Source organism: Scylla paramamosain, chromosome 6 (assembly GCF_035594125.1).
Source record: "Scylla paramamosain isolate STU-SP2022 chromosome 6, ASM3559412v1, whole genome shotgun sequence".
Lineage (NCBI taxonomy): Eukaryota > Metazoa > Arthropoda > Malacostraca > Decapoda > Portunidae > Scylla > Scylla paramamosain.
The window spans coordinates 23,946,997-23,973,654 of NC_087156.1; the positions used below are offsets into that span (position 1 = coordinate 23,946,997).

Below are 26,658 nucleotides of genomic sequence, written 5' to 3' on the forward strand. Positions count from 1 at the left end.
CTGTAACTCCTTGCATTCACATCCATACACTGTGCCCTCACTCGGAAGAGAAGATCACCGCCCAAGCTTCCATCATACCACCTTTCATACCTCGGGGCCTCTTTCTCCTTGTACCATTCCAGGGTCTTCTTTCTTTCCATTTCATTCTTCCATTCATTCAGTCCCACACATTTCATTTCTTTGTCTATCTCATTCTTCCATTTTCTCACATCCCATTCGGCTCCCACTCTGCCTCCTCTTGTTACCACCCATTCACGCTCATTTTGATTCCTACCAGCCATTCTTATCGCCCACACAACTTGCAATCCATTCCTGTCTGTCATTCTCATGCATCTCTTCCTCCATTTGCTTCCACTTTCATTCCACAGGTACACCTTCCTTACTATTCTTGCATTATCCATTCTCTCAAGCCTAATCTTGTACCTAAGTGTGGCTTTTGTGAGTCTTTCTCTAAAGGTGCTCCATCCCATGTCACCTCTCAAGGCTTCAACTGCTGTGCACCTCGGTGCACTCAGTGCCATCCTTGCTACTCTATTCTGGCCCACTTCTAACTTATCAATTTCACTTTCATTCCATGCAATCACATCCATACCATACATTATACATGGCACAGCCACACTCTTCCACACTTCTCTCAACACATCATACTTACTTGCTCTCATCCCTGCCGCGCTTCCCAATCGACCTACCCACTGGTTTACCATACTTATCTTTTCATTCTTTGCCTTTGCGCACCCACTAGGACTCATCCACATCCCTAAGTACTTGTATTCTTGCACCTGTCTCAACTCATTCTCTCCAAGTCTCCATACCACATTACTTTCATCCTCTGACCTATTCACAATCATTACTTTGCTTTTCTCACTGCTAAACCTTACTCCAAAGTCTTTACCATAGCCATCCACTACATCCAACAAACTTTGAAGCTCGCCACAGTCTAGGCAGGATCTTGATCTTGATCTTGATGGTACAGGTGGCACAGGATCACTCTTGAGTCAGGCCTTTGGATCGGCAACTCCTGTAGAAAGGGGGAAAAAAAAGAGAAACGAACAGCATCCTCTATCCTAATTGTTCATACACCTGGCACGCTATGTTCTTGATCTTGTTCTTGCTGTTAGCATCCAAACCTAACTAAACCTAACCCAGCTAAACCTAACTCAACTAAACCGATAAATATGAAACAGAGCCGTATCAGTAGTAGGCAGATTCCTATTTATTTTTGGTTGTAAGAGGCAGTACTTGGCTCTATTTCAGCTCTCCCCGCCCAAAAACCCCGATTTCCCACTAGCTCCCCAACACTGCAGGGGGTAGGAGCCGAAAAAAATAGGAAATACGGCTGCGTGCCGCTTCTTAATATTTACCATTGTTTGGATAAGATAGTGCCATCCCTTAAAAAAAAACATCTGGTTGAATTGTTCTAAAGAGGTGGGAAGGGAAATGGTTAAGAAGGCTTGGAATCTGACAACGATAAGATTTCGGCTTCATTCCTCATTATGTCTTCCCATGGAATACTTTGAAACTGGATTTTAGATGAAACATCACAAGTGAAACTATTAAATAGCTGTGACGTCGACTAACTTCATTAGCATGTATATATTAATCTACGTATACTGTTCCTAGTATATTAGGAATATCTATTTTTTTTATTTTTTTTTATTTCTTATTCTTAGAGCTGCTGCTATTTATTTAGTACTAAATTATTTTGACGCTTATAATGGATACCTAGATACACAGGAACAATCATAAACACACCAGTAAAAGGAGAAAAATACGTATATAACAATGATAAATAAATAAATATATATGGTTAATAAAGGCAAGTACAAATCATAAATTAGTTAACTGATAATTGTCTTTCTTTTTTACAGAAAGAAGAAGAAGGGTAGTAGTAACATGAATAAGCCGTTCAGACAAAAAGATATATCTTCTGAAAGGTACGATATTGTTTCCGTCCGTGATCACTCGTCAAAACCGATGGACGCCTGAGTTCTCTCCGTCCCTCCTGCGTTGCTTCTTGGTTATGAAATGCTGGATTGCATTGTTAGAAAGTAATTCAGATACAAGTACATCTATTTTGTATATCAATGTCTATGTACCTCAGGAAGTAATGGTTGCCGTGTTAACTTTACTGTAAGTTTAAAATGTTATCGTCTATATACGGTACCATAAATGAGGCGCGCGGCGCAACAACGACGTAACCGAGAAATGGAAGTTTCGAGAAAAACGCGCTCAAAGTTAAACACTGATTGCGCACAATAGGATACCCTTAAATAAGTAAGTATTATACATCATTTGAAAGGTCTTGGGTAGTTCTGTTTGGGGATGTAGGTTTCGAAGTGATAGGTGACGATTTTGGGTGGATGACTTACGCGTTAATTAACGCGTATACCGTAGGTAATAATTTTTTTCCCCGATATTGTTTTCATTTGTTAATAATGTGTTAGAGCCTATTACACATAGTATTAGGTGAAAGTTTCATGAAGATTGGTACATAAATAAATTTTTTATGAATTTTTTTCCGAGCGTAAAAAATAAAACTTACTCATTACCGGCACGTTATTACTCCTACCATAACTTTGACGTCCTGCTATGACTAACAATGTGTAATGCTGATAATTTTATGTTTGTGCATGCATTCTGGTAAGTATTAATGGAAAGCCGCTATGTCAAGAACATTATGAAGAAACGAATTTTTTTTTTTTTTTTTTTGTATTCAATGAATATAGTTGGCTCTCATCCTTTACACTGGCTTGAGACAGTTAAGTTGATTACCAGGATACGTCTGTTTGATCCTGGCAATGCCCTTAGCGGATTTACCCTTTAAATCCCCCTTCAACCCACTAAGTCGGGTTGACTGGGGATTTAAAAAACTTACGTAAGGCTGGTGGCCACAGCAAGATGCTGTGACACTTTCGTCTGCACTCTAGTAGCCATAGTTGCGTAAAGAGTCACGAGAAAGGTAGCGTGCGTCTGTGCTCGGGCGTGTTAAAGGGCAGAGTGAATGAGCACATGGTGAGTGTGTTGTCACCATGGCAACGGCGCTGGTAAACATGGCAGCGGTGCTGTGATTGGCTCGCCCGCGCCGGGCGGCTGCAACCGCGCCGCTGATTGGCCATACGCACGTGAGGCTGGGAGGAGCAGGTTGCGTCGTTGTTGTACCGCTTTCGAGATGTTAGTCCAGAGAAATTTTCTCCGCACTACGCTCGACTTTGAGCCTTAGTACAGGTGCTTAGATGGTCGAATATGACTTGGCCGACATCACCACGAGACTTTTACACCCTTCTACCACACGGAGCAGGCAAAAACACGGTTACGTCGTTGTTGTACGTACGTCGTTGTTGTACCGCGCGCCTCAAATACTGTCGTTCCCTGTCGCAGTTTCCATACTCCTGACAAAACGCATCGTTCTTTTCTAGAATGGAAAATTGACAAAATACTTAACGTTCGTTTATCTCCTGCACTAGTAACTAATATTTTGTTTTGTTGGTGTTACTGATGTTGGTAGCTGTGGTAATATCCATTCATTTTGAGTTGCATGAGATGTGTGAACAAAACAAAGGAGGAAAGGGTGGGGGAGAAGAGGTTAATGATGATTATGGGAATTCGTTTTCTATACAAACCCAGGTTATGGTGTTGATTCACCTTATGTGTGGCGGACATATGAGAACATTGAATAATTTAAGTTGTGCACAGGCCTGAGTACTGGGTGAAGTTGCTCACGTAGTGAAGTGGTGGTAAGAGTCAACTGAAATGCTGTTGTGCGGGTGATCGCTAGTGCAGATCCTGTGTTACAGAAATATATCTCTGAAGCCGGTATCTGCTGTGACTTTTTATTTAAATTTTGTGACTTTTTTTTTATTATGGAGAGAGAAATTTAGTGTAATCATCATCTAACCACAAAATAATTAAAAGAACACGTGCTCTCGGTGGTGGCTCTCTTAATTTTTTTTTTTTTTTTTTTTTTGTTGGCACGATCTCCGTCACATTAAACCTCACTGTCAAGTCTATACTGTCAAGAGTGTGTTTGTGTGTGTGAGTGTAGATTGCCATCCCAAGGGGATGGCTTGGGCCTTTAAGCCTAGGAGGCGGCCCAATAATATATATACTGTCAACTCTATAAGACTGTTTATGTATAAGTGTACCCAAGGTCACCGTCCGTCTTGAGTTGCCAGGTCAAATATTATTAGTGCCCTCCCCATGCAAATGGATCAAACTACGTTGAATGGCGCACGGACGCTGGGAAGGACTGATAATTTTGTCATGTTTTAGCACCGACTATACGAGTATATATATATATATATATATATATATATATATATATATATATATATATATATATATATATATATATATATATATATATATATATATATATATATATATATATATATATATATTTTTTTTTTTTTTTTTTTTTTTTTTTTTTTATGTAGGAAGGATACTGGCCAAGGGCAACAAAAATCTAATAAAAAAAAAAATGCCCACTGAAATGCCAGTCCCATAAAGGGGTCAAAGCAGTGGTCAAAAATTGGTGGATAAGTGTCTTGAAACCTTCCTCTTGAAGGAAGTCAAGTCATAGGAAAGTGGAAATACAGGAGCAGGCAGGGAGTTCCAGAGTTTACCAGAGAAAGGGATGAATGATTGAGAATACTGGTTAACTCTTGCGTTAGAGAGGTGGACAGAATAGGGGTGAGAGAAAGGAGAAAGTCTTGTGCAGCGACGCCGCGGAAGAAGGGGAGGCATGCAGATAGCAAGATCAAAAGAGCAGTTAGCATGAAAATAGCGGTAGAAGACAGCTAGATATGCAACATTGCGGCGGTGAGAGAGAGGCTGAAGACAGTCAGTTAGAGGAGAGGAGTTCATGAGACGAAAAGCTTTTGATTCCACCCTGTCTAGAAGAGCAGTATGAGTGGAACCCCCCAAGCATGCGAAGCATACTCCATACATGGACGGATAAGGCCCTTGTACAGAGTTAGCAGCTGGGGGGTGAGAAAAACTGGCGGAGACGTCTCAGAACACCTAACTTCATAGAAGCTGTTTTAGCTAGAGATGAGATGTGAAGTTTCCAGTTCAGATTATAAGTAAAGGACAGACCGAGGATGCTCAGTGTAGAAGAGGGGGACAGCTGAGTGTCATTGAAGAAGAGGGGATAGTTGTCTGGAAGGTTGTGTCGAGTTGATAGATGGAGGAATTAAGTTTTTGAGGCATTGAACAATACCAAGTTTGCTTTGCCCCAATCAGAAATTTTAGAAAGATCAGATGTCAGGCGTTCTGTGGCTTCCCTGCGTGCTATGTTTACCTCCTGAAGGGTTGGACGTCTATGAAAAGACGTGGAAAAGTGCAGGGTGGTATCATCAGCGTAGGAGTGGATAGGACAAGAAGTTTGGTTTAGAAGATCATTAATGAATAATAAGAAGAGAGTGGGTGACAGGACAGAACCCTGAGGAACACCACTGTTAATAGATTTAGGAGAAGAACAGTGACCGTCTACCACAGCAGTAATAGAACGGTCAGAAAGGAAACTTGAGATGAAGTTACAGAGAGAAGGATAGAAACCGTAAGAGGGTAGTTTGGAAATCAAAGCTTTGTGCCAGACTCTATCAAAGGCTTTTGATATGTCCAAGGCAACAGCAAAAGTTTCACCAAAATCTCTAAAAGAGGATGACCAAGACTCAGTAAGGAAAGCCAGAAGATCACCAGTAGAGCGGCCTTGACGGAACCCATACTGGCGATCAGATAGAAGGTTGTGAAGTGATAGATGTTTAAGAATCTTCCTGTTGAGGATAGATTCAAGAACTTTAGATAAGCAGGAAATTAAAGCAATAGGACGGTAGTTTCAGGGATTAGAGCGGTCACCCTTTTTAGGAACAGGTTGAATGTAGGCAAACTTCCAACAAGGAGGAAAGGTAGATGTTGACTAGGCAAGGTGCAAGCACGGAGGCACAGTTTCGGAGAACAATAGGAGGGACCCCATCAGGTCCATAAGCCTTCCGAGGGTTTAGGCCAGCGAGGGCATGGAAAACATCACTGCGAAGAATTTTAATACGTGGCATGAAGTAGTCAGAGGGTGGAGGAGAGGGAGGAACAAGCCCAGAATCGTCCAAGGTAGCGTTTTTAGCAAAGGTTTGAGCAAAGAGTTCAGCTTTAGAAATAGATGTGATAGCAGTGGTGCCATCTGGTTGAAGTAGAGGAGGGAAAGAAGAAGAAGCAAAGTTATTGGAGATATTTTTGGCTAGATGCCAGAAATCACGAGGGGAGTTAGATCTTGAAAGGTTTTGACATTTTCTGTTAATGAAGGAGTTTTTGGCTAGTTGGAGAACAGACTTGGCATGGTTCCGGGCAGAAATATAAAGTGCATGAGATTCTAGTGAAGGAAGGCTTAAGTACCTTTTGTGGGCCACCTCTCTATCATGTATAGCACGAGAACAAGCTGTGTTAAACCAAGGTTTAGAAGGTTTAGGACGAGAAAAAGAGTGAGGAATGTACGCCTCCATGCCAGACACTATCACCTCTGTTATGCGCTCAGCACACAAAGACGGGTCTCTGACACGGAAGCAGTAGTCATTCCAAGGAAAATCAGCAAAATACCTCCTCAGGTCCCCCCAACTAGCAGAGGCAAAACGCCAGAGGCACCTTCGCTTAGGGGGATCCTGAGGAGGGATTGGAGTGATAGGACAAGATAAAGATATGAGATTGTGATCGGAGGAGCCCAACGGAGAAGAAAGGGTGACAGCATAAGCAGAAGGATTAGAGGTCAGGAAAAGGTCAAGAATGTTGGGCGTATCTCCAAGACGGTCAGGAATACGAGTAGGGTGTTGCACCAATTGCTCTAGGTCATGGAGGATAGCAAAGTTGTAGGCTAGTTCACCAGGATGGTCAGTGAAGGGAGAGGAAAGCCAAAACTGGTGGTGAACATTGAAGTCTCCAAGAATGGAGATCTCTGCAAAAGGGAAGAGGGTCAGAATGTGCTACACTTTGGAAGTTAAGTAGTCAACGAATTTCTTATAGTCAGAGGAGTTAGGAGAGAGGTATACAGCACAGATAAATTTAGTATGAGAATGACTCTGTAGTCGTAGCCAGATGGTGGAAAACTCGGAAGATTCAAGAGCGTGGGCACGAGAGCAGGTTAAGTCATTGCGCACATAAACGCAGCATCCAGCTTTGGATCGAAAATGAGGATAGAGAAAGTAGGAGGGAACAGAAAAGGGGCTACTGTCAGTTGCCTCAGACACCTGAGTTTCAGTGAGGAAAAGAAGATGAGGTTTAGAAGAGGAGAGATGGTGTTCTACAGATTGAAAATTAGATCTTAGACCGCGAATGTTGCAGAAGTTAATGAAGAAAAAGTTGAGGGGGGTGTCAAGACACTTAGGGTCGTCGACAGAAAGGCAGTCCGACCTGGGGACATTTATGGTCCCCTTCCCAGATGGGGAATCCGAGGCTGGTGTAGGAGTCGCCATGATTTTAAAATTTTTGAGTGAAGGGTGTGTGTGTTATTAGGTGCTTGTAGTTTTGTGTGGAGGAAGAGTTGTCTTTAGAGGGCAGGCTGTGACTGCCCCCTTGTGTTGTGAGACACAAAGGGAAACGTTCAGTGAGGTCACAGCTGGGTTTAATGATAAGTTCACAGCACCCCCTGAACAGTGCTTTAGACCTCACTGGGAGTAATTATCGTTTCGGCAGGTGTCTACTGCCTCCTCCTCTTATTAGTTATTATTATTAGTGCCCTCCCCATGCAAGTGGATCAAACTACGTTGAATGGCGCACGGACGCTGGGAAGGACTGATAATTTTGTCATCTGTTTTAGCACCGACTATACGAGTATATATATATATATATATATATATATATATATATATATATATATATATATATATATATATATATATATATATATATATATATATATATATATATATATATATATATATATATATATATATATGACAACTCGCTATCCTTGTTTACCACTCTCGAGACGAAGTCATAACTACCCACGAGCAGTGTTGCCAATTTGGCAGGACTCTTCTTTCCAAACAATAACATCTCCCTTCTCAGCACCATCCTAGTAAGCACTCGACTCTGCTCAGCAAGGTAAAGTGAGGTTAAATTTTAATTTATTTCATCTAATTGATTTTTTTTTTTTATTTACCATATTTGACGGCATATAAGATGCACCTTTTTTCATAATGGCTGAATAAGAAGAAGAAAAAAAAAAAAAACCCTGCGTCTTATATGCGAGTGTGAGGCCCTCCAACAGATTTAATTTTGAAATTCCTTTCAGCCGTACACCCAAAGATTTGCACCAACATATTATAGGCAAGGAAGCTATTTTATATTTTTCAACCATAACATGATGTAAGGAAATACTGAAAATGATAACGCGGACCTGTTCTATGACGTCCCAAGTGTGTTGTTGACATCTCGGCAACTGGGTTGCGTTCTTCGCCTGGCCTCCGTGACTAGGCCACTACCTGTTTTATTACTGCAGTCATGTAAGATATTTTTACTATTGTGATTGCTTGCTTTTTGTTCAACTGTACTGTTAGCTTGCTTTAAACATTACATGTTTAGATACATAAAAAATAAATAAATAATAAAAAAATAAATAAATAAATCCTGAATATGCCCTGCTGAAATGGGGGTGCTTCTTATATGGCCCGTGCGTCTTATATGCCATCAAATACGGTATATATTTTAGTATTCCGCAGTGTTTAAATTATTTCATACAACCATATCAATGTTCTGTATAATATGCCAATAACAAAAGGAATTTTTTTTTTTTTTGTCATGGGAAAAGATTAATAATTTTCCTTTTATTTTTTGAGAAAACATTGTTTAGTAAACGTCCCGTTTGGTATAAGCCCAAGGATCTGCAACGGGTTAAGGACGTATACCAAGGTACCAAAATAAATAAATAAATAAACAAATAAATAAATAAATAAATAAATGAATAAATAAATAAATAAATAAATACATATATATATATATATATATATATATATATATATATATATATATATATATATATATATATATATATATATATATATATATATATATATATATATATATATATATATATATACGAGTATATATTAGAATATCATCTTATACCAATAACCTGACCATCATACACTTATAAAAGTTAATTATTTGAGAAAACTAAGTGAAAGCATTGAGGAAATCCACAAAATATGTATCTTAATAGGTTGTCATACACAAATTACTGAATAACAAAATCAGTGCCATTTATTTTTAATTATATATTTCAACAATATTAAACAAAGAAATCTGAGGTTTGCATACACAAAGAAATTAAGAAATGCTCACATTCCTGGTTTCATTCTTTTGACTTTTATTTCCAAAAACAAAATATCTTCACCTCACTGAGACTACATTTTGATGTGATCCTCACTACAGTTATATTTTACTGCAGTCATAAAGAATTCACCTTATTTTATAAGCTACATTAGAGTCTCTGTTTAAGTGAATTTAAGATACATAAGCTAATTTAGAATAATGTCTCAGATTTACCTCTTGTATAAAATACATGTGAAATTTTCAATAATGGACAATGAAACCAAGTTTTTATTATCTATTCTAAGTTTTTTCACTGTAGTGTAAATTAATTCAAATGCAAAATATGCACTTTGAACACTTCTCTCACATATATCAAGAATGTACTGTAGATATAGTACAAAACTTCACAAATGAAATTATATCTATTCTGGTTTTACAGTTCCTATACTATTCTAGGTCAATGCATGCTAGTTTTCACAAAGTGTGTCAGTCTCTTCAAAAGATTCTGGGAAAAAGAAGTAAAATAACTAAACATTGGTATCATTTGACCTTGAGTTACTTTTGTGTCAGATAATGATTTTCCAGTCACATGTATGATCTTTGGATTATCCAATTCCTGCCACACTTCAATTGTAAATCTCAGTGCATCATCATTTGGCAAATAAATATGCACAGATTTTTCAAGTTGTGCCCTTGTGACAGCCAATTCATATTGCAGAGGAGTTTCATTAAGTTTTCTTGTAACTGTTTTAGATATTTTCTTTCTGCCATTCCATAATGCCATTCTTGCTATGCACATGTACTTTGTAAGTCTGAGATACTTTAAAGGTACTGGAACACTATTTCCATCATTTCCTTTTTTGTATTTTTCAGTGGTTGTCTCATCACCTTGCATGAAAGCCTTCCTCTTTTCATCAGTCAGGCAATTTTCAACAGTGGATAGCCCAATTTTCAAACACTGCTGCAAAACAAACTGAATGAATAAACAAGCAGCTTGTCCTGTGTCAGTGTGTTCAGCCAACTTACTTCCTTTTCGGTGAACATTACCATCTGGTGTGATTAGAAACTCTGGAACTTGAGAGTAATTCAACAAAAATGTTGAACATACACCTAAATTACTTAATATTAATGGATATGATGAACTACTGTTTTCCACTTTCATCTGAGATGCACCACTTCCTTCACCTATAGTGGATGATAAATCAGTCATCACTTCATCCCTGTTTTCCTTACAATGCTCAAAGACCTCACCTGAACTAAATGGCTGATTTTTATTCTCATCAGTCCTTTTTCCGAAAGATTCTAACTCTTCTTGTTTTTTGTTGCTGCAGTTCTGAGATATATCTACAGTCTCTTGAGAACCAGCCAAAATTTCAACATCTTGTGATGTTTCCTGTGGATCAGATAATATTTCAATATCTGGTGTTCTCTTAGCAGTTGAAAGTATTTCAATATCACATCTTCCTTCAGAATTTGGCATCACATTTTCATCTTGTGCTAATCTTTTTTCAAAGTCTAACACTTCAATATCTTGTGAGACATCAGAGTCATCAAGAGTTATGACTTCATCTTCTTCCTTTAACTGTGATGAACCTTGACACCCATCACTGATCATGTCTGGTGTAACTTCAATTGACTGAAAAAGATCATTTAATGTTTGTTCCCCTTTCAAGATGTTTTTAGATATTGATGCAGCTCTTCTACATTTGTACTGAAACTCAAGGAAAGAACTTTTTATCAGTCCTCTTGTGCAATTGTGACTATGCTCAAAGGGATCTTGCACACACAGTTCTGTGTCAAGTTGAATTTTATCATCTTGTTGTAAATAAGTGTTCAAACATGCAGGCAGATTTCTAGACATTGTTAGAACATCATTCCTAGCAATCAACATTCCTGTGAGAGGACTAATGACCCACTGTGTAGCATCCATTTCACCATAAAAGGAGAAAAACTCAGATACAAGATCCATTACAGTCACACTGTGAACTTTTACAAACCAGTCATTCACATTACTACTAAAACCAACATCCCATGGACCAATGAAAACTGGTGTATAAGTTGCTCTGTTGTATCTTAGAGCAGCAAGTGAAGGAACTATGGGATCATCTCTATGCATAAGATGGAAGAGCATCATCATGGTTAATGCATAATTAGTTATCAAGATGGAGGGCTTGCCCCCACCAGCTACATCCTGAAAACCATCAATAAAAAGAAGTTAGTACCATAAACCATTAATTCAAACTATGTGGGCACAATATTCATCATTGCATGTGCAATAAAATTATCAATATTGATACAATTTTACTTATTACATTAATAGTTTGTGAATGCTCAATAACCAATAATGATATCCAAAAGATATTATCTATATTCATCTTCATTTTGTAACATCTTATTCCCTTACAGTACTTCCATCATACAGGATAGTTTTTGATAACACAAGTGAGTATTTATGCTGTTTTTTTTTGTATGCATGTGAGACACATGTTGGCCACAATAAGAGAAATTGGGGATACAGCCAAGGAGTATATAAGTGAAAGGTACAAGGAGAGAGGGGTGGAAAGAAACAAGGAGGGAGCGTTTAGATTGGAAGAGGTTTTTTGGCAGCAAGACAACCATCATGTTGGTCACCTTGAAAGTCAACACATTAAACTTTCTCTACTACCACATGTAATTAATGGAGACCAAAGTTGCAGAAAAGTGTCCATGTCTTCAATCTTTAACAAACCAACACAAATCAAACATGAAAAGAATTAATAAGGTTATGTAGAAAATGTTGGAATGACTTGGTCACATAAAAAAAAGAGATCGATGTTGTTATATCATAACCTTGTTTCCAAAGTACTCACCTGAACCTTTGCCCAATATCTGATTACCATCAAATAGGGTCGAACCAAAGGATGAGTTTGTGTGTACTGGTATATGAGCTGAGTGTTGTATACTGGCATGCCATGTCGAAATGAAAGGTCAACCATAATCCTACTTGCCCGGTCTTGAAATTTCACAATAGGAACACGGGCTCTAGGAACAGGTTCAACCTGAAAGATGAATACTATGTAAACTTCATTGACAGTCTGCAATCTCTATATACCTATTTGTCTATCAACTGAATGATCTACCTAAAGCAGCACATCTATTCCACCCAACAATCAATTCTCTGTGTATCTTCTTGACTGAGCAATTCTAACACTTGTTCCTTACAACTATAACCAACAAGGAAGTATATAGTCATGACAAAAGTGCCTATGTGATATTGTCCATAAACTTCCACAATGTACACACCAGTTCTTTCACTGTCATCATTCCTGTTCCCTCAATCTTCACAAAGGTCTTTAATCTAACAGCCACTGCAAACTGTAAGCTTTTTAGTTGGGACTTTTTTATAATAAGTGAAGTAAACAGTTATAGTATGGAGGATAGCAAAGGATCACAATCATATTGAGGCACTTTAAAAGTAGCAAGTTGTGCTCATGACATAATTTGTCCAAAATTGGGTAGTGCAAATACTACTACTATTAATAATAACTCACGATGGCAATGCAATGCATATGAGAACCAAAATAAATCATGATAATGGTGACATTCATTAAATATCATGTTGATCTATCTACATCTGATGCCTTTCCCAAAAGGTTCCCTCAAGGGGGGTTTGCCACAAGAGAAGCTTCTATTTATTTCTTTATTAGTATTTCCTCCTTAGATGCTCTCACCCCTTTCTCTGACATAATTTCAGTATTTATTCTTCACACCAAAGGCAGTTCCAAAGAAATTAATTTTAAATGCTTGGGTCATTGACCTTCCAAATCCAAATATCATATAACTATCCCATTATTTCAGTGTTTCTTCATAATCCTATGCCTCCTTCAAATAATTTTAAACTAGTCATGGTTAATTATTCTACTGAATTTTCTTTACTAATCTCTGCCTGATTTAGGCCATCATAGTTTTCTTCTCGCAGTTCAAGATCTTGCAAACCCACTTATCTGATACTGCTTTGTCTTTCTTTTCCTTACCAGGGTTGCCATTCTGTTTACCTGTTTTTTAATCTGAAGAATATGATAACCAATTCAAATCCATCTTTTCTTTACCTTACTATCTTGCCCACAATGTTCTCCATGTCATAACAAACTTTCTTTATGTTCCTCTTTTGAGTTTACTCTAAGTTTACATTCAAGAGCTTTCCTTGAGGCTCCAAGTTTCTAATCTTAAAATTATTTTCAACTAAGGAAAAGTTACTACTTTTCTAATAGAAAGTACAGAGTACAAACCTTGATTGCATGGCCTGACTGTCTAATTCTCTTTGCTAGAAACCATGTAAGGTCACTTGCTTCTGCTTGTGCTGCCGCTGAAAAATGTAATGCATAATCATGGCAGGGCAAAAGGCTTGCTCAAGAAGAGGAATTCACATGAATACTGCCTGATGCAGCATTATTATAAGTTGTCCCATATAAATTAGAAAAATAGTTTTTGATTCAGAAATATAAAAAGAAAAATATAGGCAGAAAATTTCAAAAGGATAATACCTACATAATGATTACTGACATACCTATCAACTATGGTAAAATAAATAACTAAATAAAATATAATAAAATCATAACAGTTGTAACCTAATGTCACAGACATTAGGTTATAACTTATCCTTTTCATCTGATTCAAATAAATTTGTAAAATGCAACTCAGAACATCTTTTTAGAACTGAGACAAGAAGCTTATATGATGGGTATAAAAATGAAAAGATGAACTATGGAGGTTAAAGAAATTATGGAAGAAAGATAATGTTATGGAGAAACATGGACAGGTATCAAGTGTAAGTGAGGCATCCTGACTATAGTGACAACAGAAGAGATAAAGTTTAAATGGCTTGGAGGTAGGAAAAAGGGAAGCACATGATGGACAAATGAAATTAAGGAGGCAGTGAAAGAGAACGTAGCACAGAATAGGAAAGTGAAGGAGTTGATAAAAGAGAGAAAAAGGTGAGTAGATGGAGAATCTGGGAGTAAGTTAAATAAGAAATTCAATGGGTAAGTTGCTTTGGGAGGAGCTTAAGAGAGAAGGAAGGAGGTGAATGTGAGCGTGTGAGAATGAAGAGATAGAAGAGGTAGAAGGAGGAGGCAGTAGACACCTGCCGAAACGGTAATTACTCCCAGTGAGGTCTAAAGCACTGTTCAGGGGGTGCTGTGAACTTATCATTAAACCCAGCTGTGACCTCACTGAACGTTTCCCTTTGTGTCTCACAACACAAGGGGGCAGTCACACCCTGTCCTCTAAAGACAACTCTCTTCCTCCACACAAAACTACAAGCACCTAATAACACACACGCCCTTCACTCAAAAATTTCAAAATTATCATGGCGACTCCTACACCAGCCTCGGAGTCCCCATCTGGGGAGGGGACCATAAGTGTCCCCAGGTCAGACTGCCTTTCTGTCGACGACCCTAAGTGTCTTGACACCCCCCTCAACTTTTTCTTCATTAACTTCTGCAACGTTTGCAGTCTAAGATCTAATTTTCAATCTGTAGAACACCACTTCTCCTCTTCTAAACCTCAACTTCTTTTTCTCACTGAAACTCAGGTGTCTGAGGCAACTGACAGTAGCCCCTTTTCTGTTCCCTCCTACTTTCTCTATCCTCATTTTCGATCCAGAGCTGGATGCTGCGTTTATGTGCGCAATGACTTAACCTGCTCTCGTGCCCACGGTCTTGAATCTTCCGAGTTTTCCACCATCTGGCTACAACTACAGAGTCACTCTCAAACTAAATTTATCTGTGCTGTATACCTCTCACCTAACTCCTCTGACTATAAGAAATTCTTTGACAACTTAACTTCCAAAGTGGAGCACATTCTGATCCTCTTCCCTTTTGCAGAGATCTCCATTCTTGGAGACTTCAATGTTCACCACCAGCTTTGGCTTTCCTCTCCCTTCACTGACGATCCTGGTGAACTAGCTTTCAACTTTGCTATCCTTCACGACCTAGAGCAACTGGTGCAACATCCTACTCGTATTCCTGACTGTCTAGGAGGTACGCCCAACATTCTTGACCTTTTCCTGACCTCTAATCCTTCTGCTTATGCTGTCACCCTTTCTTCTCCATTGGGCTCCTCTGATCACAATCTCATATCTGTATCTTGTCCTATCGCTCCAATCCCTCCTCAGGATCCCCCTAAGCGAAGGTGCCTCTGGTGTTTGGCCTCTACTAGTTGGGGGGACCTGAGGAGGTATTTTGCTGATTTTCCTTGGAATGACTACTGCTTCCGTGTCAGAGACCCGTCTTTGTGTGCTGAGCGCATAACAGAGGTGATAGTGTCTGGCATGGAGGCGTACATTCCTCACTCTTTTTCTCGACCTAAACCTTTCAAATCTTGGTTTAACACAGCTTATTCTCATGGTATATATGATAGAGAGGTGGCCCACAAAAGGTACTTAAGCCTTCCATCACCAGAATCTCATGCACTTTATATTTCTGCCCAGAACCATGCCAAGTCTGTTCTCCAACTAGCCAAAAACTCCTTCATTAACAGAAAGTGTCAAAACCTTTCAAGATCTAACTCCCCTTGTGACTTCTGGCATCTAGCCAAAAATATTTCCAATAACTTTGCTTCTTCTTCTTTCCTTCCTTTATTTCAACCAGATGGCACCATTGCTATCACATCTATTTCTAAAGCTGAACTCTTCGCTCAAACCTTTGCTAAAAACTCTACCTTGGACGATTCTGGGCTTGTTCCTCCCTCTCCTCCATCCTCTGACTACTTCATGCTACCTATTAAAATTCTTCGCAATGATGTTTTCCGAGTCCTCGCTGGCCTAAACCCTCAGAAAGCTTATGGACCCGATGAGGTCCCTCCTATTGTTCTCCGAAACTGTGCTTCCATGCTTGCACCTTGCCCAGTCAAACTCTTTCAGCTCTGTCTGTCAACATCTACCTTTCCTTCTTGCTGGAAATTTGCCTACATTCAACCTGTTCCTAAAAAGGGTGACCGTTCTAATCCCTCAAACTACCATCCTATTGCTTTAATTTCCTGCCTATCTAAAGTTTTTGGATCTATCCTCAACAGGAAGATTCTTAAACATCTATCTTTTCGCAACCTTCTATCTGATCGCCAGTATGGGTTCCATCAAGCCCGCTCTACTGGTGATCTGGCTTTCCTTACCGAGTCTTGGTCATCCTCTTTTAGAGATTTTGGTGAAACTTTTGCTGTTGCCTTGGACATATCAAAAACTTTTGATAGAGTCTGGCACAAAACTTTGATTTCCAAACTACCCTCCTACGGCTTCTATCCTTCTCTCTGTAACTTCATCTCAAGTTTCCTTTCTGACCGTTCTATTGCTGTTGTGGTAGATGGTCACTTTTCTTCTCCTAAATCTATTAACAGTGGTGTTCCTCAGGGTTCTGTCCTGTCACCCACTTTCTTCTTATTATTCATTAATGATCTTCTAAACCAAACTTCTTGTCCTATCCACTCCTACGCTGATGATAAAACCCTGCACTTTTCCACGTCTTTTCATAGACGTCCAACCCTTCAGGAGGTAAACATTTCATGCAGGGAAGCCACAGAATGCTTGACTTCTGATCTTTCTAAAATTTCTGATTGGGGCAGAGCAAACTTGGTATTGTTCAATGCCTCAAAAACTCAATTCCTCCATCTATCAACTCAACACAACCTTCGAGACAAGTATCCCCTCTTCTTCAATGACACTCAACTGTCCCCCTCTTCTACACTGAGCATCCTCGGTCTGTCCTTTACTTATAATCTGAACTGGAAACTTCACATCTCATCTCTAGCTAAAACAACTTCTATGAAGTTAGGCGTTCTGAGACGTCTCTGCCAGTTTTTCTCACCCCCCCAGCTGCTAACTCTGTACAAGGGCCTTATCTGTCCATGTATGGAGTATGCTTCACACGTCTGGGGGGTTCCACCCGTACTGCTCTTCTAGACAGGGTGGAATCAAAAGCTTTTCATCTCATCAACTCCTCTCCTCTAACTGACTGTCTTCAGCCTCCCTCTCACCTCCGCAATGTTGCATCTCTAGCTGTCTTCTACCACTATTTTCATGCTAACTACTCTTCTGATCTTGCTAACTGCATGCCTCCCCTCCTTCCGCGGCCATAAGAAATACCGAGAACAACATTAATGGAAGACATGCTGAAGCAGGTGCTGCCTTGTCCGGTTGGGAGGAGTATGTGCAACAGGTACCACCTGTCCGTCATCAAGCTACTGTTCACACTAAGGACAACTTCAAGATTGCGATATGGAATGTTAGAACTTTATATCAACCTAGAAAGTATGCTAATTTGAAACAAAGAATGAAAAGAATGAAAATTGACATCTTGGGAGTGAGTGAAGTGAGATGGAAAGGAGTAGGGGTTAACTCAGATGAAGACCTGTAGTTTATATATAGTGGTGGAGACGAACATCAGAGGGGTGTGGGGATGATGATGAAAAAAGAGATGGCCAAATGTGTAATAGGATATTGGGCCGTCTCGGACCGAATATTATTAGTGAAGTTTGCAGCAAGACTGTTAAACATATGTGTAATCCAAGTATATGCACCCACTAGCGACCATCCTGATGAGGAAATTGAGGAATTCTATGAAATTCTAACTCAAGTTAAGAGCTTCTGCAAAGCACATGATATAACAATAGTAATGGGTGATATAAATGCTAAAGTTGGAAGAGGTAGGAATGAAAAAATAGTTGGACCTTTTGGCCTTGGAGAAAGAAATGAAAGGGCCGATAGATGGGTGGAGTGGTGTAGTATGGAGGCCCAGACTATTGCAAACATGTACTTTCAACATCACCCTAGACCTATCACCTATGGACTTGGAAGAGCCCTGAAGGAGTGACAAAAAAACTAAATCGATTATATAACAAAAAACCAGAGATATAGAAATTCAATATACCAATGTAAAACATATCCTGGGGCAAACTATGGGCAGGAGAATGATCATGTTCCAGTAATTGCAAACATGAGAGTGAAATTGAGAAGAATGGAGAAGAAGAAACAAGACCAAAGAAGAGAATGGAGTACACTACTGAAGGATGAGATAAAGTCAAAATTTGAAGCAGAGGTTAGGAACAGATATGAAATTCTGTCCTTAGTAGAAGAATCAGAAGGGATTGAGGAGAATTGCGGAATCTTACAAGACGCATTTGTTGGAGCAACAAAAGAGATTGTACCTAAAACAAGAAAAAGTGCAAGACAGAAATGGATGACACCTGAAATTTTGGAGCTTATGAATGAAAGAAGACTGTACAAAGGCAACTGCAAAAGGTATATTGAGCTGGATAGGGAAATAAAAACAAAGTGTAAACAAAGAAAAGAAGAATGACTGAACAAAAAATGTAAAGATATAGAACAAATTGCAAATGTAAATCAGAGTCTCATGTATGAAAAAGTGAGAGAGCTAACAGGGAAGAAGAAACCAACAAGAAGTTCTGTAATTATGGACAAGCAAGGAGAATTGGTTGATAGCAAATTTGTACTGGAATGAAAAAGCAGCTGTGAAAGTGGGAGAAATGAAGTCAGAATGGGTAAATATAAAGAGGAGTGAGGCAGAGGTGTGTACTTTCCCCAGACCTCTTCTCCTTGTACGGACAGAAATGCATGGAAAGTTTAATAGAGCTGGAGGGAGTGAGAACTGGAGGAAGAAGCGTGACAAATATATGGTATGCTGATGATACAGTTCTTTTGGCGGACTCAGAGAAAAAGCTGCAAAGGCTTGTGGATGAAGTACAAGAATTAAGTGAGCAGAGAGGTCTGAAGGTAAACACAAAGAAGTCGAAAGTCTTGGGAATATCAAAGAGAAGACAAAGGCCCAGAGTAAGGATATATATTGGTGGAAGGCAGATTAAACAGGTTTGAGAATTTAAATATTTGGGGAGTATTATGTCAGAGAAGGCAAACTGTGAAAAGGAAATAAAGAAGAGAATCGATTTGGCAAAAACTGCTTTCATAAATATAAGAACTTTGATAACAAATTTGAGTATGAAAATGAAACTGAAAATCAGATTATTGAAATGTTACATTATTGAAATGCTACTATATGGTTGTGAAACATGGACTATTAAAAATAAAATTGAAAAGAAGTTGGAGGCTGCTGAGATGTGGTTCCCAAGAAGATTGCAAAGGATTCCATGGACAGCAAGAGTGACAAATGAGGAAGTGCTAAGATGAGCAGGAGTGGAGAAAGGCTTGATAAGAAGTATTAGGAGGAGGCAGCTGCAGTTTTTTGGGACACATCCTGAGAGATGGAGGATTGGAAAGAGATTGTTTGCTGGGGAGGATTGATGGGAGAAGAGCAAGAGGAAGGCAAAGAAAGAAATATACATGGAGATCTTGCTGGAAAGTATTAACATGGGATGGAACATCAAGGATCTGGTTAGGATGATGGAAAGAAGAGAGGATTGGTGCTCCAAGATCGCTGATGTCACATGACAAGCACTTTGGTGAGGTAAGGTAAGTAAAGCAATTTTGTCTGGCTATGGGAGGAGGAAAATGAGTATTTATTCTAGGAAGAACTGATAAGGTGGTAGTACAAAGAGCTAGGCTAAAGTATGGCAAAGCTGTAGGCACAGATTAAACAACAACACTGATGACAATGTAGAGAAGTGTAATAGAAGACTGATGCTTCCTTAATGTGTTCTGGTATGAAAGCAAGAAGTACCTGGTAATTCTTATATCCCTACATAAAAGTAAAGGATATAGGAATAAGTATAATAAATTTACTTATTGTGCCACAAAAAGTTTATAGTAGAGTCTTGACTCAAAGGCTGACAGAAGTGACTGAGAGGAATGCTTGTAAGGAGCAGGGAAGATTCAAGCAAGAAAAAGTTATGTGCATCAGATCTCTGCAATTCAAATTACTGAAGAAGAATTCTTAGGAAAAGGTAAAAAGTTGTATGAGGCATTCATGGACCTAGAGAAGGAATATGATACAACTGACAGGGAAGCTCTCTGGAATGTTCTATAAAGTTATTATGTAAGTTGATAGTTATTGCAAGGAATTAAGTTTCTTAATAGAGAGGCAAATGCTTGCATGAGGGTGGATGGAAAATAAGGAGAGAGTTTCATTGTAGGCACAGGAGTGAGGCAGGAATATGTGATGTCCCTGTGGTTACTTAATATTTATATATTAATGCTTCGTCCTATGTACCACTGACTGGCTTGAAACACTAGTGTCCTCACTTATTTCCTTATTTGACTTTCTATAGCAGTAGAGTATTGCTGTGGTTGCCATGTCAGCTTCTTTCAGCTCCTTTGCACCAGCTACTGTTCCACAGGGTCAATAAAAGTGAATGTGAGGATGAAAAATAAAGCGATGTAGAACAGAGAAATGGAATCACTAATCTCCTCATAATACACCAGGCACAACTGAACCACCATTGACTCATGCCACATGGGTTTCCACTCTCCCTCCTACCTATCCCAAGGTCACCAAGACACACTGCCAAATCAAGGATGGTCCATACCAAACTAGCAGTAATTCTTGAAAGAGCAGGGTTAGTGCCAAGTCTTTTCACTAGTACTGTATATATTAACTGACCCTGCCATCTGCAATGATACCAGTTTAGTGAGCCAGTTTAGCCACTACTGCTATACACAGATATATAAATTTAGTGAGAAGGGCAGGCTGCAGCAGCCACTGCTGTCACCACTACCACTGGTACTGCTGCCACACACAGTGATGCAAATTTAGTGATGAGAAGGGCAGGTTGCTGCTGCCACCATCAAACACCACCATGCATACTGATACAAGTTTAGTAAGAAGAGCAGGCTGCTGCTGACATACACATTAATATGAATTTAATGAGGACAGACTGTTGCTGCCACCGCCATGTACAGTGGTGCAAATTTAGTGAAGAGAAGGGCAAGCTGCCACCACCAACACCACCATCATCCACCATACAGTATTGCATACAGCTGGCATCACGATCACCACTGCCATCTACAGTGATATCAACAATCAGCATTCCTCAGCTGTGAGTGTAAATGACCCACCACAGTTTTTTTAATAATTATTAATGTACTGCACCAGTTTTATTCATTATCCTTTTAATGTTTTATGAACTATGTATCTATTACCTTTATTTAGATACATAAAAAAATTTGAATGCTATAATTTTAATTTTTGAGGGGTTTGTCTCAGCCAGGTCAGAACCATAGTCATGTTCCCCATGTTAGTGATGACCTGACACATATTCATAGAATATCTTTTTAGAGTGACTTGAATTATTATATTCTGAAATATGTACAGTTAACGACAAAAGTCATGTCATGGTATCCATACAGGCAACAACTGCAAATACAGTAAAACCTCACTAAGTCAGACCCCCTTAAAACTGGATATCAGTTAAGTCAGGCACTTTTAGGAAAAGGGGAAGGACCTGTATAAAGCAAGAAAGACACAACATGAAACTCTTGATGAATGTATCTACAAATAATATGTGCAAGAGAGAGCTGAAGGGGTAACAGTGCACAACCTGGACATCCAGAATCCTGCAGGAGGCTTGCTGAACACCTTGGGGACAAAGAATTTAAATACAGTGCTGGGTTCAGATAAATCAGATTTTTGGTTAAGTCAGGTTGATCTTCACCCCAATTAGTCCAACTTAGTAGGGTTTTACTGTACATCTCACCCCCCCACTTCATTATCAGATTATGTTCCTGAAAACCCAATCGTATGTGATCCATTGTATAGCAAGCTTGAGGTTAAATGGGGAAAAAAGGGATGTGTTCCTAGACCTATTATTTTTGCTCTGTAATTATTTTTTTCCATACTTTAATGCATGTATGGTAATATGTATATATCTGTACATATCCTACTAGAAAAAGCTATGTAAATCATATTATGGAAATGAGTGAAGCAATAAAAGAAACAAAAACATAAAAACTGGGGCAAACAAATGGCCCAGGCAACGAAGTTCAGCCCCTCACCACCCTCACTATGACTAAAGATCTCCAGATTCATGTTCTGATTTAATGTTTTTTTTTGGGAGACTTTTTTATGGCCTTTTCACTAACACAAGATGATGCAGGATACTAAGTGGACATGGCTGTACATTTATATAAGGCTTGGCACAATAAATAATGGTAGATAAATTGTATGAGCAAAATATTGTATAGCAGGGTATAGTGGGGGTGAGGCATACTATAAAACGGTAAATTTTGAGTTTCAAATAATAAATCCTGCTGCAGGCAGCTGTTCTCCTGCCTATATAATTTCAATAGAGATAAGTATTCTTAAAACATACTACATGCCCAGTTTGACTGTGACCATGACCACAACTGTAGTGAATGTGTGTAAATTCCTTTGCTTCTGCTACCACACTTCATAAGGAATGTTGGCCTAGTATATAGATAGAACAATTGACATTTCAATCACGTTGTTAAAGCTTCCCAGTACTATTAGTTAACAAAACTAAAAGGATGAAACACACTAAGTGAAATATTAGTGACCGAGTACCCTAATGTCAATTTCAGATCACCCAACTAAAAGTTTAAACAGCTAGCTTTTGGAAAGCCTCAAGCCAATGACCTAATATCCACCACTTGTATACACAAATAATTTAATAATTTTGCTGTCACCTCTCACCTGAGTAAATGAAGCTTGGAAAATCTAAGCATGAGCTATACTATGTTATGCTACTGCAAGCACTTTCAGTGTGCATTTTCCAGATAACATCCTTATATAATCAGAGAGAGAGAGAGAGAGAGAGAGAGAGAGAGAGAGAGAGAGAGAGAGAGAGAGAGAGAGAGAGAGAGAGAGAGAGAGAGAGAGAGAGAGAGAGAGAGAGAGAGAGAGAGAGAGAGAGAGAGAGAGAGAGAGAGAGAGAGAGAGAGAGAGAGAGAGAGAGAGAGAGAGAGAGAGAGAGATGCATCAACTTATAAACTCCTTACCTTTATTTTCACATTCTATCCATGGGTATACTCCAAGGTCCAGGTAAATGTCAACATCACAGCCAGTAAAGCCAAGGTTATTGGCTGCAGATCCAAAGATGTGTCCAACTACTTTAGGAAAATAGGGTGACAAGTAGTTGACAATGCCTCTTCTGGAGAGAGAGAGAGAGAGAGAGAGAGAGAGAGAGAGAGAGAGAGAGAGAGAGAGAGAGAGAGAGAGAGAGAGAGAGAGAGAGAGAGAGAGAGAGAGAGAGAGAGAGAGAGAGAGAGAGAGAGAGAGAGAGAGAGAGAGAGAGATCAAAATACATCTTCTAGGCAATTTTTTATTAGACTTTTCATAAGTAACTAAGGAGCATCTTGAGGTAGAGTAAAGCTCAATTCACCACCAGTCAAAATTTGTCAGTATAATCTTGAACTACCTTGTGAAATCATCACACATTTTCATCCTGACCACAAACAAGTCATAATGGATTATAATGTAATACACAATTTAATTAAGAATAAATAATAATAATCATAAAAAAATAATCTTAAATGAAAAAATAATAAACATGTCAAAGGATCTACAGATTTAAAAAATTGTACCTGAGACTTTCTCTGGCTTCAAGTTCCCTTGGCTTCAGCTCAATTTCTTTTATAAGAAAGCTTATGTATTTATCTAGCTCACTTCCTGTTACTCCTTGAGACATACAGTTCTTCAAAGATGGGCTGATGGGCACTTTTGTAGCTGTTGGCAGATATAAGATCACAGAAAATTAAAATAATCCAGTCATATTCTTGAAATAAAACAGCTTTCTCCTAGAGAAAAGTATATCTAATGACATCATATTGGATAAGATCCATGTGATGTAATATGAAATGGCAAACCACAGTTAACAATGGTAATTCCTAAGAGAAACAAGACTTTCTTTCTAACAAATATCAAAGGAAGATAGTTGTGTGCATTACCCAGACCCCTACACAAAATAAGAATCTACTATACAGCACATAGATGATACTTGATTTCTCTTGTGGCCCCAGTTAAGTTTTCTTACAATCATACTTCAAACAAATACCCATTAAAAGGACATCAAGAGTAGAATTAAAGTGAAAACAGAGTGGCATGGCATGTTAGGCACTATATAAATTATTGTACAATCAATATCATACCTTCATCTTCATTGGTGTGCTTCATAGGAAAAACTCTCAGGGCTGTTGTACGGATTTTGTAATTCCTCTTCTGCAAAACTATCTTGGCTGCCTCTCTGAAGGAATTACAAATAATGTATTTAGTTACATTATAACAGAAAATTTATGTAATATTCTTCTTAGTATCATATTAAATAGTAAATAATCTTCACATCTTCCTCCCAGCAAACATTACCAGCAACATCATACTTTGTATCATATGCTAATGGTAACCATTATTATTGTGGAAAGGTAGTACAAGGCAGTGTAACCCAAAGGTTTATTTTGTTTCTGGAAATTAGGGAAACAAAAAAAAGCTACAGATTTGAATGGGTGTTTGAAGAATAGTGGAACAACTGCAGTTGAGTGGTCAGTAAGACTGATGAATGAATATTTCATGAGCAGTATGGTGGCCACTGACTAAACAATATATATGTAGTTTCTTTGTATAAGGGTAAAGGTTGTAGGTATGAATATATGAGTTTTGGGAGTATAAGCCTACTGGCAGTATGTAGAGAGTAAAGAGATATGAACAGTGTGGTGCTAGAAAAATATTTGGCAAAAAGTAAGGATATATTCTGGACACTCATAACTTTAGAGAAAGTATACTACATAATTAATTGGAAAGGATTGTACACCACTTTGAGATGGCATATTGCTGCAAGAAATTCAGTTTTTGTCTGAATAGTGGAACATAAGTTAGAATGGGAAGTAACATGTGTGAATGGTCTATCTGGTTAAAGCTGTGTCAGAGATGTGTGACACCACATCATCTTCATGTGGATGGTGTTGCTGATTCAGAGGAGAGGTCAAGACAACTGGTGAACAAGTTCAGAAGAGCACAAGAAAGGAGGAAATTGAGAATGATACCACTGTAAAAGAATGAAGTTATGAGAAGGGTAAAGAACAGAATGGTAATTGTAATTTTGAATGTTAAATTGCTTGAAGAGATACTGTTTCAAGTATCTTACATAAAGCTTTAAATAAAAGGGATAATAAAAGTGCAGGAGTGAACAGAGTACTTAGTTGTAAGCTGCTTGGTAAAGGTATAAAGAATCAAGGCTTTGACTGCTATTTGATACATCTTTCCTTAAGTACTGATCACTCTGAGAGATCTTTACTTGTTCTATAGGTATCTCCAATCTTTAAACTCAGTAGAAATTACAAAAATCTATTCTTTTTAATCCCCTTCTTTATTGTAGATGCCTATAAAGATTTCATGCATTATTTCTGTTGATAATTGTTTTGTATCGCAATGAAAGGGTTGAGGCTGTAGTATTAACAGTTGATGGTATTTCTCAGACTGTCTGGTCAATTAACCCTCAGTTCCTACGAAAGGTCATGGCCAACACTGAGTGCTGCCACATGGTTTTCACTGCATATATTGTGCTGCCAGCATAATTGTATGCATGCTGTTCAGTCTTCCATTATTTTAAAGTGTGAAGCCAAGTGCTGCAACCTAGACAAGTATCAATGATGGAATAATTTACCCTCTTCTGATACCTCAAGACAGGCCAGATGGTACCATATCAAAGCCTAGAAAGTAGGAGGGACTCTGATGGATGAATGTTTAGGGGATGTGCTTGCAACTATGTTGTTTTTTGGATGAATATGACAACACATTGCAAGGTATAAAGAGACAGTTAAAGGTACATCTTCAGCTTACAGCTAAACAACTACAAAAAACAAACATTTTGGGGTGCCCCACCACCATGCTTGTGGTGAGGCACTTCCTAACTACTCCATTTCTTCATCAATGCACTCACAGTCTTTTCACTGTCAATAGTTATGCAGCGTAGTTTTTAATTTGTTTCTCCATTTTAGTGAAACCTTAACACTTGTGCTATGTAATTGTGGCCTGTATATTTTCCAGGCATTGCACATCACCTCAGTAGATCACTTTGTTTAAAACAAACACAACCATTTTGTTAGAAAAAACAAGTGGTCACAAGAGATAACTTTCCCTTATGTCAATGTCAAACACTGGATCTGTTACTCTATGCTTTCAAAAGCATACAAGGGACTAACCTAAGTTGCCATGTAGTTATTTTCTCCAGGCATATTTTTTTCAGACCAAGAAGGGGAAAGTTGCCAGTTTGTGCAATATGACACTTACACTGGCAGAGTTCTAATCACGAGTGTCACTGACTGTAGAACATAGGAAAGAACTAAATGTAATGCAGATAAAGAACCCAAAGAGAATGTAGAGTAATATATATGGATAGAGTGAGAAATGAGGAAATGAAGATGAGAACTGGTGTTTAAACTGACTTAGCTGAACAAGAAGAGCAATGAGT

General features: G+C 38.6%; 3 protein-coding genes across 5 annotated transcripts in view; 1 reads left to right on the top strand and 2 right to left on the bottom strand.

Moving 5' to 3' along the window:
• Nucleotides 1–1,799, bottom strand: part of LOC135101456 (uncharacterized) — a 12,561-nt gene extending 10,762 nt beyond the window's left edge. For all 3 annotated transcript variants that reach the window (XM_064005433.1, XM_064005432.1, XM_064005431.1), the window contains exon 1: nucleotides 1–1,799. This exon is cut by the window's left edge and continues 1,551 nt beyond it. In XM_064005433.1, the coding sequence (XP_063861503.1) occupies nucleotides 1–848 (848 nt within the window). In that variant the 5' untranslated portion in view covers nucleotides 849–1,799.
• LOC135101455 (uncharacterized) overlaps nucleotides 1–2,548 on the top strand; it is a 7,235-nt gene extending 4,687 nt beyond the window's left edge. The window contains exon 7 of the mRNA XM_064005430.1: nucleotides 1,869–2,548. Within this exon, the coding sequence (XP_063861500.1) occupies nucleotides 1,869–1,986 (118 nt within the window). The 3' untranslated portion in view covers nucleotides 1,987–2,548. The remainder of the gene's footprint in view (nucleotides 1–1,868) is intronic.
• A 6,680-nt stretch (nucleotides 2,549–9,228) lies between these two features.
• The window catches only part of LOC135101458 (speckle targeted PIP5K1A-regulated poly(A) polymerase-like), a 29,933-nt gene continuing 12,503 nt past the window's right edge, over nucleotides 9,229–26,658 (bottom strand). Inside the window, exons 3-8 of the mRNA XM_064005435.1 lie at nucleotides 24,344–24,438; nucleotides 23,780–23,921; nucleotides 23,195–23,346; nucleotides 13,566–13,642; nucleotides 12,147–12,335; nucleotides 9,229–11,488 (exon numbers count right to left, since the gene is read on the bottom strand). Coding sequence (XP_063861505.1) covers nucleotides 9,755–11,488; nucleotides 12,147–12,335; nucleotides 13,566–13,642; nucleotides 23,195–23,346; nucleotides 23,780–23,921; nucleotides 24,344–24,438 — 2,389 coding nt within the window. The 3' untranslated portion in view covers nucleotides 9,229–9,754. The remainder of the gene's footprint in view (nucleotides 11,489–12,146; nucleotides 12,336–13,565; nucleotides 13,643–23,194; nucleotides 23,347–23,779; nucleotides 23,922–24,343; nucleotides 24,439–26,658) is intronic.